This window comes from Wolffia australiana, chromosome 5 (assembly GCF_029677425.1).
Source record: "Wolffia australiana isolate 7733 chromosome 5, ASM2967742v1".
Classification (NCBI taxonomy): domain Eukaryota; kingdom Viridiplantae; phylum Streptophyta; class Magnoliopsida; order Alismatales; family Araceae; genus Wolffia; species Wolffia australiana.
In genome coordinates, this window is record NC_135839.1 from 21,283,567 (window position 1) to 21,301,689 (window position 18,123).

The following is an 18,123-nucleotide window of genomic DNA, read 5'->3' on the forward strand; positions in this document are numbered from 1 at the left end:
TTAAAGTCTTGATGTTATGCTCCGAACGGAAAAAATATATAATGGAGTTAAAAATAGGCTGCCTCGTCGAGGAAAAGACAATGCCGAGAGATATTCAAAATGTATAATTTTACTTTTTTTGTCAATACCAGCCATTATTTCGTTGTTTTCCTTCATTTTATTATTACATGTCCAAGATATTTGTCTGCTGGAAATCGCAGGCAATCAATAACGTCCTGGAAGAAAAGTCAAATAGTGAGTATGAAATATAGGAAGATGAACACATCAAATCATTGACCTAGATTCTCAGTGGAGTCTTAAGAATCACTATCATTCAAATAAATTTGTTCTCGATATATGTTATTCATATCTAACATATTTCCAAAAAGTGGTAACAAAATATATAACTTGTAAAAAGTGGTATGTAAGAATTTCTCAATTCCAATTTTACCCACCACATAATAGTAAAGAGTTCCAGTATGGACGTCATGAGATGACTACCACATATATTCATCAACATCTAAAGATACACCTCTAAATAGAGATAACCGATGGGATAAATGGATGATGACATATCATCAAATGGAAGAGAAAGAAAATCAGGGAATAGTAACCTCCAATAAAAGAAGTATTGTAAATAGGGAGATCACTTGTACGGGGAGATCAAACAAGATGAAGGAGTAAGAGTGCAAGTTGCAAAAACAAATATACAATAAAATCACAATAAACTCAATTCATGATGCTACTCAGAGTATAAGGCAAAAGAAACAATAAAAAACTTATAGCGAACCCTTAATCACATGTATATCACTTAAAAGAACAAAAAAATACTTACTTCCTAAAAAGCTCATCAAACCACAAATTTCACATCAGTGTTCTCATAAATTTTACTTAGAACTAGAGCTTTCACCACACCGTAAGTTGTCCATATTCATGAAAATTCATGCTCCCTGAATCAATTCTAAATAATGATTCCAGTTATTTTCACCTAGATGTCTTGTCTTCTCATTTTTTTTCACCATTAACAAACTATTCTCTAAAAAACACAATAACTCATGTGGTTGATGATATTTCATATGAATGAGATTATTTACAATGACTGTGAGTTAATAAACACATATCATGAACAGCATTACTGTTCGCATATTAGAAAAAAACATTAAAATATATTCATAGAATAAGACCATGTACTCCTGCCATGACAGGAATGGTGTATTGCATAACCATTTGTGCAGGACACTGAGCGATACTAGGTTTTCTGATGACAAAGAATTAACTAACTTGAGCAGTAAAAATTCCTAAATGAAATCCTTCCTAAATGCCAATTTTTAATTTCATGCCCATATTATGTGAGTATTCATTAAACTCAAGACTCTAAGGGCATATCATGAATGCATGATTGTAATTGAATTATCAATCAATGAGCCATTTATCATGAGAGTCCAAACACTTGTATCTCAAATAAAATAACAAGTCCACAGATATAATTTTTTTGTTGAGATGGGTAGTATACACAGACTCCAATTAAGATTTGATTATTTACCATATCCTGATGTTGGGATTAAGATTTTGATTGACTTGATCAAAACATGATTGTGAAACAGAATGTAGATAGCAGCATTCTTAGTTGATAGATATGGAAATACATGTTTATTTGACTTAAATTGGTTTGTATGTATGTTATCAAGCCAAAAATGATTGAATCAATTCTTAGAATGATGTTTTAATTTTTAAAATATTTTTATGTAATTTTCACATCATTTCTGAAGTAAAACAACTTTATGAGTTGGAATATGATTTTTCCTCAATTCTGCAACATTATATCCTAAAGATAAATTTTTCTAGAGTCGGCATACATAGGTGGATTTGTACTTAATTTTATATGAATTATTAATGTATTTCGGGGTTTAATTTCCATTTTGCCATGTATCTCAGTTTGATGCGTTGAATGGACCAATAAATCATTCTTGATAATGATTGGCATCAACCAGTCATTAAATCCCATTATTTATTGGTGCCATGCAATTATTAAAGTGATACCATTATGACATCATGACTATCGATAACATAATAGCATTAATTACTCACGTTTTTTCTTATAATTTTTTCAATTGCATTGATGACGTGGGCCAATAAAAATGAGATATTTCAATCACAATAATATGATACAAAGACCGAGAATAATAAAAATTAAAATATTTCTTGCTTTATTTTTTAGTTTTTGACTGGTCAAAAAGTGCAGCGTCGATAGCATGTGACAAGGCACATAGCACCATGTATACACAAGGGCATGGTGATAAACTCAAATTAGGGGTAAAACTACATCGTTGTGAATTTGAGTTTAATCAATAATATGTATAAACCTTTACTCATAATGTAATTGGATAAGTTAGTGATGAGCAAGGGTTGTCTCCACAGGTAACAGATCTTAGAGATATATCTCTCTTTATGGGATTAACTCGAGATGACGAGAAGAGATATAAATAGCGTAAGAGGTAGCATTAGAATGAAGGAAGAGATGAGAGATAAGGATACTTCTTATTTAAGGAGAATGAGACGTTAAATACACAAGTGGCAATCGTGATTATAGTGAGTGAAACTAGAGAGTACGAAACGTGGAGCGGTGATGACGAGACAAGATGAGAATTAATGATAAGAGGTATCTTACTTAGGGTTTTATAATATAAGGTTTAACAAAATATAAGAGGGTGTGAAGGCGAGACGAGATGAAGATGAAGATGATGGTGTTGGACATCTTGATGAAGGCACTGAATTAGGAGTACAGTGAGGATTGAAACGGGAGGAGATAGTGCTTTAGGTTTTATTAGACAAAAGTGGAGGGGACACATTGATTTAATCAAAAGATTTCTCTCCCCTCATCCTTGTCAGTACCGTCATGCCATTATATTAGGGTTTTGTTTCATCTTGACATTTAATGTGATGATTGGTTCAGGTTCATCCTTGTGCATTCACGATGAACAGATCAATTGGAGTAGTTTTCTAAAAAAGGACAAAGGGAGGAATAGCAATATTCTTAATAATTGTATGATGAGGTCGTAATACGGAGATTACTAGTCTTTAATCACGTGTTCTAAATATTCCTATTTGAAGGATAGTCAAGAAGGACATTGAATACAGATGCATCGTCTTCCTTGAGTTGTCACCTCTTATACCAAAGGTGGATGATCCCATTTTGATCACTCAATTGTCTTCGTGAACTTCTTGATGCACCTGAACTAAGACCGTTTAGAATCCATGATTAGAGACTCGTTGGCCCAGTCAAAGTACAATCATTCATCCACAAGACGTCTTTGGTGTCTCAGGTCTAAGGACCACTTACACAACCGTGACGTGAATCGACATGATTAACATTTTGGTATAATACCATTCAGGGATTTGTACGGATCAATTCAGTGAACTCTTTCCACTAAAGGGCACCCACTATATATCCTTAGTATCTCAACACTAATGGCTACGAGACCATCATACTCATCATATGAGTGAGATTAGATATTGCAATTCTATCCAGATACTTCGATGTCCTTCTCACATATCCTTGAAATAGGGATATTTAGAAAAAATGCTTAAGGACTATTTATCTTTGTATTACGATCTCATCATAATTCATTAATTTCGATCATGTATTTATGGACTTCATTATAAGCATCACACGTACACTATAATGAATATCTTGTATTAATGAACACGGAACGAGATGTGGAATGTGTGATTAGCATTCCAGCCACATATATTTCCATCAAGGGGAAGGCCAAGGAGCCCGTGTAAGCAGGTCAAGCTGATCAAATTACTAGCACAGCGTGGGAGAGTAGTATCCTTGACAAATTTAGATAGTGCGGAAGTATCTATTGGAATATGAGGTTTATTCCTTATGTTTTGATCCAAATTTTAAGTGAATGGATCTTCTAAAGATGGATCAATTGACATCGAATCAAGGCTATGCCACAGAGATGAATTGGTTGGAAGTTGGGACCGAGTGTCAATACATCATTATTGCACACGTGCAATTGGCTTAACCTTAAATTTAAATCACTTAAATCTTAATTAATAATCTTACCATATAGTGATAACATCGTACACTAGTAGATAAGTCCAATGTTTTACATTATTGTATCTTTTTGAGTTTTTATACTTTTAAGGTAGTTGGAAGACCTTCAATTGTTAGTTTTGTTCTGATTTCATTTATTATATTTTCTTTCATATTTTATCTAAAAGATGAATAAAATTTATTAAAAACTTCATCAATGCTTCCAAATTAACCTCTTACTAATCGTGTTAATAAATCCCAAATCGGTAGTTAAATTTTTTATCCCTAGTTAAGACGTGAAACAATCACCTGTCAAATTATTAAAATAAAAAACAGCATAATGATAAGTCCGAATTTAAGGAGTTTTATGTCGTTGTTTTGATTCAGACTTAGCCAACAATATTTATGAAAATTTCCACTTAAATACTCTATAATTAATATAGGGCAAGTAAGGGGTCGATCCACGGAGAGGCAGAAATTTAATTTCAGAATTCTTTCTCAAGCTTGGGGTGAAGAAAATGATTTTAAACGTGAAAATTACTATTTTTTTTTTTAGATTAAGAGATGTTTCTAGATTTGTTGGTAATTTTCAGAATTCCCTATGTTTTTAATTAAGCCAAAGTACAAGGAGAAACACAAACTTCAAATTTCTAAACTAATTTTTCTATTTTATCTTAGCAAATTAATCAGAAATAAATATTTTTAGAATTTTCTGGGATTAATTCACATAAAAAACACAACTATTAGCATTAAAATGAGAAATAGATTTTTTTTTTGAAATGTTTTAGGTGTTAAAATGACTTTAAATAGCTTATATCAATTTTCTAGATTTTTTCAAATTTTTTTGGATTTTAACGTAGAAAACAATTTTTTCCGATTTTGTAATTAATTTTAAATATGAAAAATGTGAAATTTACCTACTCGCGTCGCTGAGCGGTGGCGGCGGGCGGGCGGAGCGGCGGGCGGCGGAGCGGCGCGGCGAGCGGGCGGCGGCGGAGCGCGGCGCGGCGGCGGTGGCGGCAGCGGCGGTGGCAGCGGCGGCGGCGGCGGCGGTGGCGGAGCGGTGGCGGCGGCGGCGCGGAGCGGCAGAATGGGCGGCGGGCCTGGATTGGCCCGTGGAGGCTGGCCTCCTTAGTCGGTCAGCCGCTAGGTTAGCCAATTTGGCTAAGTCAAGACTTAGCCAAATTGGGCTTAAGCTTATTGGGCTTAACCCAATGGCTAGGACTTAGCCGAATTTGGCTAAGTCCTGCACAGGACAACCCTGTGCCCTGCGGTCTTGTGCGCTGGCTGCGCGCGGACCGGCGGGCAGAGGGCGATCTCTGCCGCACAGGCACTGCATGGCGCCGCACGGCACCGCACGATGGCGGCTAGAGGACAAAAAATAAGTGCTTTGAGAGGATAAGAAATGATATTTCAATGCAATTTTTTTTGGGATTCGAAGTAGGGAATGCAGGAGGATCTAGAGAGATAAAGGGAGAAATTTTATAGTGAGAGAAAAATTTTCTAGAGAGATAAAAGGTCGAAATAAGAGGATAGAGAGAGAAAATGAAGAGATAGAGAGAGAAAATGAAGAGATAGTGTAGAGAGAGTTTGAGAGGGAATTTGAAGGTGTAGATGAAGGATATTTTTTTTGAAATTTTGTGGTGATGAACTGTGGATATGTATGGACGTCTAGAGAGAGAAATAAAATATTCTAGAGAGAGAAAGGGCCGAAATGAGGAGATAGAGAGAGAAAATTAAGAGAGAGTGTAGAAGGAGTTTGAGATAGAATTTGGATGAGCAAATGAAGAAAATTTTTTATGAAATTTTTAGGGGAGTAACTATGGATATAGATGAAGGTCTAGTGAGAGAAAAAACCTATTTTAGAGAGATAAAGTGGAGAAAATTAGTGTTTAGAGTGAGAAAGTGATGGATTTTAAGGGTAAATGGATGGGAAATGATGGAGAGGGTAGAAATCTAAGATCCTAAAGCCTCAATGCAAGTTTACTGAGCCCTCAATGCTTCCTCTCAAGTATGGATCCTTATATTTCGCCAGGATCAGGTGTTTTTCAATGCAAACAAGAGACGAGATTAAGAGAAAACTTCAATAAACTTACATTAAGCAGGTTGAACAACCTGGATTCTGAAAAATGCCTTGTCCTGATGTCCAGCCACTTGCCAGAGCACATCCAGAATGAGGGAAAATGAGGGAGAAAAAGTCTATTTATACATTGTGAGAATTACTAAAATACCCCTTTGGGCATTATCTATTCTCTTTTCTTGCCATTTTGCCTCTTTTTCTCCATGGGTTGAGAGCTTTGCCTTGTAATTTCCAGTTTGTTTCTTTTGTAATGTGTTTGCAGGCCCAATATGTAGGTCAGGTTGTGGTCAAAGCCCCTCTGGTCTCTCCTTTAAAATCCCACAATTGTGTTTCATCATTTGCAGCCCATTTTGATAATCACTAAGCTCCCAAAATCCTCCAATTTTTCTCATAATGATATCTTCTAATTCCTGTAAATTTCTGCACATTTGGAACTATAAAATACTCGTCAGAAATAAAACTGATTGACTTCATAGAAGTCAATGAAGTTAGTGAAAAATAATTATAATGTGCAAAAGTTGGAATTATTAGCTAATGCATAAATATTTGGTTAATTCAAACAATAACATGATAAATTATAAATTAATAATACTAAAAACATCTAAAATGTATGCAAATATAGGTTAATTTATCATGTTATCACATAACAATTACTTTCTCTAGATTGTAAAGCTCAAAACTAAATCAACGTCCATTCTTGAAAGAAAATCTCAATATCAAAACTCTTCTCACACAAGAAGCATAGGTATTTGATCCAATTATATATGGTACAATGAATAAAATCAGAATCCAAATTTCAATAAATCAAAGACATCTCTATTTCGTATTTTTAAATTTTATAAATTTTGGTTAGTGAAGATCTATCATAGGATATGATTATCTGTTTGTTGATAATAATCCACAAATTGTCCATATGGATATCCTCTCCATTTTGTTTTCCTTTTTGTAGTTTTGGAGCATATTGTTCTTTAATTTTGGTTAAAAATTTTATTCTCTAAGATTTTTATGGATAATAGTTGCAGTTTGCAATAAGGGTAGGTTGTAATGTTGTTTTGATTTCCTTCACATTCTTCCACTGCGTGAATTGCTTTTGTTTCATCCAAATCAAGGCCTTAGAGTCGAACAATAACTCACATGTCTCAATCAGAACCTGGACGTCCATGCACAAGATGTCCTCGGTGTCTCAGGTAAACGTACCAGTTAAATAACAGTGACATGAATTAACCATAGCCGATCTTGAAAATTGACTATATGAATATTTAAAAAATCGATGCATCCCAACTTTTTAGTCGATACACACTCTTTTGTATCTTCTAGAGCACGAGGTGTAACTTGGCACCCTACATATTGGAGACTCTACCTACCAATTGGGTTAAATTGATACGGCATTAATTAATCTATATGTTGATATAGTTAATTAATTGGAGGGCCAATAAAGGTTATTGGGCCGTTGGGGGTCACAAGCAAATGGTTTTAGGACGTCAGAAGATACACTTAAGTTTAGGGGGTTTTATCAATAATGCCCACTTAGTATAAACAAGAAAAGGCCTTGAACGAAACTCACCCAAGCTAGAATTGTTTAGGGGCCTTCCTCTTATTATCCCTTTTTCCATGTCTCTTCTCCATGCCTGATGGGATCAGGATGACTTAACGATAATGATGGAGGTTAAAGGGGGGTCGTCAACAAAGAGGAGATATGACGTTTAAGTCTTCCGCTACAGATCGTTTTGATTTGTTCATCCATATCAAGGCCTATAGAATCCAACATGAGGATCACTACACGGCTCACTATGTTTCACTTGAATTATTACATTAAAAATGGCTTAGTATTGCTAAAAGCTATTTTTAACACTAATCCCAATAATATTATCAACGTCTATTAAGATGACCTCAATATGATTCTTTAAATTTATTTGATTATATTTCCTCAAAATGAATAAATATGATCTTAAATAAATCAAATTGAATTAAGCCCAATAAGCAACAAAAAACCTTTTTATGATTTTTTTTAATGACTATTTCAAATACAGCCCTTTGACTTATTCCTTTAATCATTCACAGTCCACTATTTTCCTTAAATCAACTAATCCATGAAATATCTTCCCTTTAAATATCTATATATTCACTCTAAAGCTCAATCTCAATCACTGAAGTTTCCTCTTTCTAGGTTCACTCAAATTCCCAATCTCAGTCCACAAACTTTCCTCTCCTTATGCTCGCTTTATGTTTCAATATAAATCAACACAATTTCAGCTCTAGGTTCTCTTTGATACATAATCTTAATGAATTGAATCCCTCTATGAGATTTTTTTCAGTCTCATTCAGAATATCAAAGAACCTTCCTCTCTGAGATAATTCCAATTCTCAATCAATAAAACTCCAATGAAGCTCCTCTCTCGAGGTTCACTGAAATCTCCTCCTTAAGGTCAAACCCTCAAAATTCCTCACTGAAATCTCCTCCTTGTCATCACATCCAGCTACCCTCCACATGACATCATTAGATTCTACAGAAAGGAAAATTAAATGTAGCAAAAAGAGGAATGGATCTTGCAAGAAGATCATCAATCTTCTATCTCCACTTTGAGGAATAATTGAATGATAGAATAATGGAGAAGCTTTTGAGTCTCTTTTCTCTTTTAGATGGAGGCACATTCATTTAAATGTTCATAATCATAAAATTTGTAGTGTAGCGCGTTCAAATAAGCCACTTAAGTATGGGATTAAATGTGGAAGGGATTTATTAAGATAAATGCATCATTAAGGATGTTAAAATATTTTCAAACAAAACATTCTTTCAAAAGAATGTCCCTTTTAATCTGTATAAATGGCCATTAATGACATCTCAACGGGCTTCGTAAGATTTGGAAAATGACCCAGGTTATCTTTTAGTCAGAAAGGTCGGTGGAAGCCATTTAAAGAAATAAAGTTAAATTAAAGTGTATCCTTCACATTCTTACCCTCTTTCTCATTTGAACAGAATCCAAAATTTGCGAGGTCATTATGGTAAACCCTAAAAGACCTTTGAAGTTCCACATATGACATAAATTCATCCATATCATCAATAAAAATATCAAAATCACATGGGGAAGAGTAAACCTATATACCTTGTCCATTGGTCTACCTCCACGCACAAAATCAGTTTTGAAAAAAATGGGAAATATTTTTTTGTGGAAAGCTAACTTAAAAACACATTGAAAATTATATAAAAATCCATTACTAATCATTTAGATATTTGCCTTTAAAATTATTCCTTCAAAAAGATCATGGTTGACCTAAAACAGGACTCCAACATTAACCAACACTTTCAACATATATAAATTTTCTTTGACGCTTCATGAAAATATATAAAGTTTTATTTTAGGGTACGAGATTGCTTTCATTTTTACGATCATATATAAAATATTTAATTAAATAAAACTTAGTTGACCCTAAGCAAGAAACCAGATATGGGTCAATGTGTTTGGCTAGCCAAATCGATTGGACTTGATCCAAAACTATGGGGTTCGATAAAACCTTCATGATCTAGTTAAGCATTGAATATGGGGTCAAAATATCCATGTTTGGCTCATTGACCTTGCCAAGTCATGAAGTTAATGGCATCTCTATTGATCTATGGTGATACATTCATTCAATTAATGTATTTGAAATATTAGACTACCTCATTCATGATAATATAACTTTCTAACTTTCTATGTAACTTTCTGTCTTGAGAATATGATGATAATGAATTGAATAAATTATATTTATAAATTCATCAAAATTTAAAAAGTGAACTATTTCTACAGATTAAAACAGTTTTGATAATCCACTAAACTACATCATTAGATGCAGATTTTGCTACCCAGAGAATGTACACATAAGACATATATTTCATATCTAGACATTCTTGAGGGAGGATATCCTTCCTAGCTTATGGGTAGCATACTTTGTAGTTGTCACCTGTGTCACCAAGGTTCTTGAGATCTTATATCTTGACTCTACTCACCAATCTCCTAAGAATTTTCCAAGGATCATAAGGTGATTAATAGAGGGTGATGATAGAATGGGGGAAGTTTTAGCAGCTAGGTCGGAAAGTATTAGGAGTCCTACATTATTTTATAGCATATGAAGGAGGAATATGAATAATATACAAATGGAAAACAAGTCCAAGGGATCACCTTGATCTTTTAAAGGCATTTGGGGTCAAATCTCCACCTTAAGTGTACCAATTTATTGCTTGGAGATCCTCATACTCCCATATCTCAATTCCTGTAAAAGTATACATAAAATTCTCCAATTATGGAATAATGGTGTCAAAATAAAAATAAATGGGGAAAAGATTGAATTAAAATATTAGGAGGAATGGACTGTAAATTTGGGAAGAATGGGACACAACACAATTCCGAAATGTGTCATATCATATTACAGGAGGTGAAATCCCTACCTCAAGCATATTATTGTATTGTATTTTCTAACCATTTGGGGTGAAGCCCCTGCCTTATGTGTACCATTTTATTTTCTACAGGTCTCCCCACTGTCATACCTCACATCCCCTAAAATGATATGGAAAATACTTCAATTATGGGAAAAATGAAAGTAAAACTGTAAATAAATAGGGACGGACCTGAAATGAGGCGAGAATGGAAAAAACACACAATTAAAACTTCTCTAATATTGAGACCAACGAGATTTCGCTCGGGTTAATGCCAATATGAAAAAAAAACTGATTAGCCATAATTTACTGTAATATAATCATTTAATGCTTCTGATATATGCAACAATATTTGCAGAAGTTTTCTTCCTCAAGGATAAGAGTTGAATCCATAAAGATCAGATAATGAGATAGCGCAATATTGGTTAATATATATTTATATGACATTGAAAAGTGGTAATATTTCATTTAATATAATTTTTAAAAATACTGAAAATGAGGAGGAAAATGTTTAGGAAATTATTTTATTCAATGACAATTGTTCTCATTTTTTAGTTTTAAATAAAATTTTAATCAATTTAATAACCAGTAAATTAAAATATACCATTTGTATGCATTGGTAGTGTTTGGTAGGAGTTGTTGGCATGTCTAATGGGATCATTGACATGAGAAAATGAATGGGCATGAATTGCCAAATCCCAAGTTTTTAGTTGGGGTGAATTTACAAAGTCAATGTATCTTAAAAATTGAGCAGATCTAATAGTCATTTTTTAAAAAAAATTATTTATTTATTCAATTATCTTATAGTCATTTTTTAAAAATCCATAGTCTAAACTGGTCTAAGGTCAATTTTTATGTATGAAGAGAGTGAAGTCAAGATTCAGAGAGGTTAACCAAGGGTTTTGGAGAAAAACTCCACTTTTCCTAAGATTGGCATGTAAAAGATATTAGTATGATGTCCTTTCTTAGACATACTGATTTCTCCCGCTAATTAGCTGTATTTCCCATAGGTACCCACCATATGTTAGAATCCCAAAAAAACAACTTCGCTAAAAGGGCCTCACGTGGCTCGTTCAATACCTAAAACACTCGGCTATCATTTTCACCACATGTTGGGTGCAGATCCACCCAAAATTTATGCACGAACCAACACAAAAGCACAATTTTCGCATGGTTTAATCCGAAGCTAAGAAAAATGCTAGCATCAAATGCATGCTAGCCTCAACACTTGGGCAGAAATGCTGAGCAGCCTTTACATGTGTAGCGAAAGTATCTTGGAACAACTTTATATTGTTCGGAGGTCAAGGAGAGAAGGTAGGGCTAGGTCCCATACATCAATCGGGACATTGTCTTATAAGGAACAAGATTGCATTTTCGGAAGCCCAAAAATGCTACCTAAGTAACAAGACAACTGCATACCTTTGGGTAGTAGCACTCTTAAACCTTGAGGCCCACAGCCCCACGCACGCGTCTGCGGGCACCATTGTTACAAGCGTACCCCCCAGACGAACGTTGCGCGCCGGTGGCTCATGGCCCTTGGCCCATCCGCCACACCCCTGGTGCTCGATCCCAGCCTTGACACTCCTCCCGCCATCAACACCCGCCATGCTTGATGCCTCAAGCCTTGGCGCTTGTGAGCCGCAACACTACCAGTAGGGACGCCATATGCCCGGCGGCCATCTAGGCGTTCTGCGCGCCATGGCGCTTTGTTTGTTGTGGCTTAGTCTCCTAGCATAATATCTTTTGCCCCACCCCATGTGCACGTCACCCATGCCTAGAGCATGCCACCTATCGTCCTTGTGTGCATGTGGTGCTTAACGCCCATATCTGTGCCCCTTGCCCGTAGATGTGCGTAGTGTGTGGGCTTGCTGCACAGCCTATGGAACCCCTGTGTGTACGCGGCACATAACGCCAACACCCTCGCTTCCTTGGTGGCCTGCGCGTGCAATGCTCATGGCCTACATGGGTGGCCTGCCCTCATCTGCCGCGCTTGTGCACTGAGGAGCACGCACACCTAGGGGACATTGGCTTTAAAAATCTAGGTCGGACATCACCACACGTCGTGTGTACGGGTTGCACGCTAATGAACTCAATCTCCTATTCTGAGTCCAAGTATGCGGGCATGTCCTCAACAGTTAGCATGCATGCCTCTATGCAAGAACGACACCCAATTTTGAGTTGAATCCATAGCCTACATACAATTTTAAAAATGACGCCGAATTTTGTTTCATATGAGTTGAGTTTTTTATTGTAACAAGGTCTAAATTCTTAATCCATATTATGGTTTATTTTTTATAGCTCGTTTGAATGTAGCCCCTAACTAGGCGGCATTCCCTGCCCAGAGGCCTGCATGCTTATTGGGAGGGCGTGTCCACGTATTCTGCTCACGACGTTAAAGGACTGAGTCATTATGGGTAGCGATGGCCAAATACCTGATCTTTCAGGCCATTGCCCCTGTACGTGGTGAAACACTGCAAACGGTGCACGTGCCCGTCCACGCCCAAGGTGGGATGGTTCAGGTACGGGCCGCGTGTGCTGGGCGCGCGGGCTGATCGATGTGCGCGTGTGCGTGCCAAGCACCGCGCGCCAACGCCAAGCGCCATGCGCGGGCGCCAACACTATGCGCAGGCACCAAGCGCCGCGTGGGCGCGGGACGTGCAGGCCGGGTGGCGCGCTGCAGGTGCAGCGCGCGGAGTTGTGCGGGGTGCCGCGCAGTAGCTGCGCGGGCAGCGCGCGAATTGCGTGTGCAGGGCGCGGGGCCGGGAGACATCCCGCCAGGAGACTAAGGCATGTGGCGAATTGCGTGCGCCGAGACGACACAAAGGGCGCGTAGCGCTCCCGCGGGTAGTGCTGGGCGTGCAGCGCTTAGCTCAGGGCGTCGAATGCGGCGGCGTTGTGCAGACTGCGCGCGGGGGTGTTGACACAGGTGCCGGTGGCGCGTGTGATCATCAAGGCAGGGGTGGCGTGTGTGATCGCCTCACCCGCGAGCGCCCAGCCCGGCGCACTTGAGTAGCGGCACAGCGGGCACGCGTGCGGAGCGGCGACCTTGAGGCGGTGTGACGACACTACCTTGGCGCAAAGCGCCTCATCTTGTTCCTTGTATCACCCCTCATCTTCCCCCATGTAATGATCCCAATGATGATGTACTCTTTCATGATATTAATGCAATGACCTTATTCCCTGACGGGGCTGAGTCCTCACCATCTCCTCTAACCCTTTCTATGCGATCTTAAGCATCTGCAAAGCTTCTGCTGCAAGAGATCAAGGCTGCTCAGTATTTTGCCCTGAACATTGAGGCCGGCACACGCCAAATTCGAGTAAGAGACCTAGCTCGGGATTTGACACAACTGTTAGAGTAGTAAAATCCGAGGGCCTAAAACCCATTATATTTTTGTAGTTAATTTAGTGTTTTTCTAGAGTAAATCTTTTCTGGGTACGGCGAAGCAGGTTTGGCGACGAGGGTTAAAAATGTGAAGGTAAAATCCTAGCCGCAATGAAAACACATGACAACAATAGTTGTTTTTCTATGCCTGCTCGATACATTTTCCATTAAATGTATCAATATTTTCTTGTGCGCACCGGTCTATACATTTTTCTTCTCGTCTCTTTACCTTAGCTATATTATTGAGTCCTACCTTGATTGGAATAACATATGTTTTTTCCGAGTTGGATTTTCGTCTTATTTTTCACCCCCAACGATTTCTTCTTCGCTGCAATAAACTAATATTACGAGTCATTGGAAATATCACCACGCTTCCTATATTTATCTCCAGCTAAATGTTCATAATGGTCCATGCCATATGATCCCACCTAATAATATGAATTCTTCGTATCATAACCTTTAAACCTCCTCCAAGAACTTGCAGAGAAGTGGATGGCCGATTAATGCACAATTCACACACCAATTTTTCCTGTGATGGGAAGCACTGCAGTCCACATTACGACAGTTAACATTGAACACGAACTTACACTCAAACAGTTCACTTATCTCGAAAACGGGAGCTTTAAATAAAGAAAAGATAGAGCCATTAAATGACGAGATGAAACCATGAAGAGATCCGACAGCTGTGACTCGTAATATTAGTTTATGACGAGATGAAACCATGATAGAGCCACTAGATTGATCATTATGTGAATGGCAGGGATAGGCCTGACTTGAAAGGCTGGGTCCGGCCGAGCTGACTAACAGCGACTCGTTTTTTGCATAGGCTTATTATGACATCTTTAGGACGTACATGCCTTACTGGAGAATACAAGGCCATTGCAGGATTGCATCATATTTGCAAGCCCCTCACTGTTTCCCCATTTATGTACCCCCGGACACTGGAGAAAAACGAATCTCTCTCTCTCTCTCTCTTATTCTCTTTTTATTTTCTTTTTTTTGTCGTACTCATCTTCTCTGTATCTCTCTCTTCTTATCTCATTATTTTATTTTTTCTCTCTTTTTCTCTTCCCTCCTGTTATCTCCTCTCTCTCTCTTCTTATCTCTTTCTTTTCTTTTGTCCCCTTCTTTTCTTTCCTTTCTCTGTCCCTCTTCTCTTCTCTCACATTCTTTTCTTTCTTTATCCGTCTCTTTTATTTATTTTTCCCTCTCTTCTGCTCTCTTCTCTTACTCTATCTCTCGCACCCTCTTTACTCGCTCTCTTTCTCTCGTTCTCTATTTTATCACTATCTGTATCTTAAGGCCACGGTGAGTCTGAATCTCGAAGGCTCCAACAACTGCGGCTTGCAGGCAACTTAACCTCGCAGGAAATGCGGCACGAGAAGTTGAGTGGCCTCGATGAAAGCTACTGCTGTTGTTGAAGAGCGGGGGACCCTTTGCAACACCTCTCACGGCCGAGAATGCTGCACGCTTCTGCGTTCGGAAGAGCGAGACGCGTGTATACATTACAAAGATAAGAGAGAAGTCTCTCTCTCTCTCTCCTTCTCTGCCCCTGCTAGATGAGATGCCCGAGAAATACAGTAGAGAGAGAGATGGGTGCTCTAAACTTACGAGTTATGACATATCTCTCTCCCTCGACTTGGAGAGAGTGCAAGATGCATCGGTATTCGGGAGAAAGAGACAAGAGAAAGATGGGTCCTCATGTCACGCAGAGCATTATATCTCTCTCAAACTCTGCAAAGATAGATGCGAGAGGCATTCCTATACACGAGCCGCCTCTATCCCTCTCTCTACACTTATGACATATCTCTCTCCCTCGATCAGGAGAGATAGATGCACGAGGCATCGTATTCGGGAGAAAGAGACCAAAGAAAGATAAAGGAGAGAGAGAGATGGGTCCTCGTGTTACACAGAACATTAAATCTGTCTCTCCATCTGCATGCGATAGGCATCGGTCTTCGAGAGAGAGAGAGAGATGAGTCATCATGGGCTCTATACACGAGCCATCCTATCTCCCTGTCTTTACACGTAATGGCATATCCCTCTCCGTCTACCCCTGCAAGTAGACAGATGAGAGAAGCATCGGTATTCGGGAGAAAGAGAGGAGAGAAAGATGTCACTCAAAACAATATATCTCTCTCTCCATCAACAGGGAGAGATGCGAAAGGCATCGGTCTTCAGAGAGAGAGAGATGGGTCATCATGGGCTCTATTCTCTCCATACTTATGGCATATCTCTCTCTTCCTCTGAAGAAAGATACGGGGGGAACTCGGGAGAAAGAGATAGAGATGGGTCATCTCGCTCTCTACACAATACACAAGACACATGACAATATCTCTCTCTCCTTCTCCCCGTGCGAGGGGAGAATCGAGACGCGCAAAAACCCATCGGTGATCGGTGTTTGAGACAAACAGACACGAGAAAGACAATAAAGAGAGAGATGCGTCATCTTTCATGGCGCTCATCTCGAGCCATCCATCCTTCCTCCGCACGACTCCATCTCTCTCTCTTCCCATCCCCGATCACCGTCCGATCAAGACGATGAAGAAGAACAGAAAAAATAAAATAAGAAAAATCCCAGTTTTTCCACCCACTCTTCTTCCCCGCTCGCTGTCTCGTTAGGGTAGACAACCTCCCCCGCTGCTATAACCCCGGGAACATCCCTCACCGCCGTCCGATCTCCCCCCATCGCCGAATCCCAGCCGTCGGGATACGAACCCAAAGGAACAACAGATAAACCGCTGACGCCAGCTCTTTTGAATTCCGAGCCCCCAAATCCAACCGTCAATTCCCTGACTCGCAAGAATCTCCGATCCAGACCGTCAGATCGGTCCCACCGGCCCACCCGTTAACGTGTCGCCTCTCCCCACCCCACGTGGCAAAACCCCACAAAACGACAAACCATGGGCTTTTTCGTAATTTCCGCCTCCCCGACGCAACGGTAAGCGAACCCGGCCGAGTAGCTCTGAGTCGCACTAATTCGCCATTAAAGAAGGCCCCCCGAGCTGGAACAGCAATCATGGAATAGCAGTGAAACAGCGAGGTTTTAAACCGCGGCGGCGGAGCACCGTAACACCCCCGCTTCCGCTCCTCCGCCACCGCGCTCGACTTGATTCTTCGGTTTATTTACTGCCTCTGACAGCCGTGAATAATAGCAGGGCCCAGGAAGTAGTATATCAGAAGCCTCGCTGATTTTGATGCGCGCAGAAGATAAATAGAAAGGAGAGGAGCGCTGTAGAAGAAAGACGACTTCTGTTTCTGCCATTAATCGCGGACACGCAGGTCAGCAGACGTGACGGGGGGATCTTGTCTTCTTCCGGGGGGGGGGGGGGGGTTACAAAGGGGAAAGGGCGGTTCTTTCAGCCTCTGATTCAGTGTGAGAGAGGGGGGGCGATGTTGAGGAAGAGGAGCCGGGCCATGGGCGAGCCGTTGTTCACCCTGCCGAGCCTGTTCGTAAGCCAGGTGAAGGGCCCGGCGGACTCGGACTCGGCTCGGAGCCCGATCTCGCCGCTGGAGCCGAGGGTCTTCGGCCGGAAGAGCTGGGACTCGGACCGGGTCGGGCTCGGGCTGGTCGACTCCCTCGCCGACGCGCCGACCGGGTTGATCGTCTCCGGCTCGAGCCCGCGGTCCGGCGACGGGGAGGCGCCGCCGTTGACCGCGCGGAGACGGTTCATCGGGTCGTTCGAGTCTTCCGAAGACTACACTCGGATAATCTCTCGCGGGGCTAATCCCAAGACTACGCATATCTTCGGGGACTGCGTTGTGGAGCTCGTCGAGGATGGCGGGTGGTTGCTGGACTGCGCCGCGGCGCTCGTGCCTCTTCCGCGGGAGAACTTCCTCTGCTTCTGCGATGGCTGCGAGAAGAAGCTCGACGGGGAGGATATTTACATGTACAGGTGGGTTGGAGAGGAGAGGAGGGGGGTTTGGTGTTCTTCTGGGTTTGGACTGAGGTTTTTGAGGGGTTTTTTTCAGGGGGGAGAAGGCGTTCTGTAGTAACTTGTGCCGGTCTCGGGGGATGATGGAAGAGGAGCTGGATTCGTCCGGGGAGCCGCCGGAGAAGTGGTCGGACTGAGGATGACGGCAGAGGTTTTTTTTTTTTTGCTTCCCTACCGATCGCCCGTCCATCGGCCTGTACATGAATTCGTTTGCCGTCCTTCTGGGTCGATGCCAAGGGGGGGTTTCGCCGTCTCTCTTTCTATCTCTATCTCTCTCTCTCTCTCTGTATC

The 18,123-nt window shown here is 40.2% G+C and overlaps 1 protein-coding gene across 1 annotated transcript; it reads left to right on the plus strand.

Annotated features, from left to right (window-relative positions):
• Positions 1 to 17,254: 17,254 nt before the first annotated feature.
• On the plus strand, positions 17,255 to 18,093 carry LOC144703850 (FCS-Like Zinc finger 10). The gene is made up of 2 exons (XM_078576121.1): positions 17,255 to 17,793; positions 17,870 to 18,093. Exons 1-2 carry the CDS (start codon positions 17,291 to 17,293, stop codon positions 17,967 to 17,969), a joined length of 603 nt encoding a protein of 200 aa, XP_078432247.1. The 5' UTR covers positions 17,255 to 17,290; the 3' UTR covers positions 17,970 to 18,093.
• Positions 18,094 to 18,123: the final 30 nt, after the last annotated feature.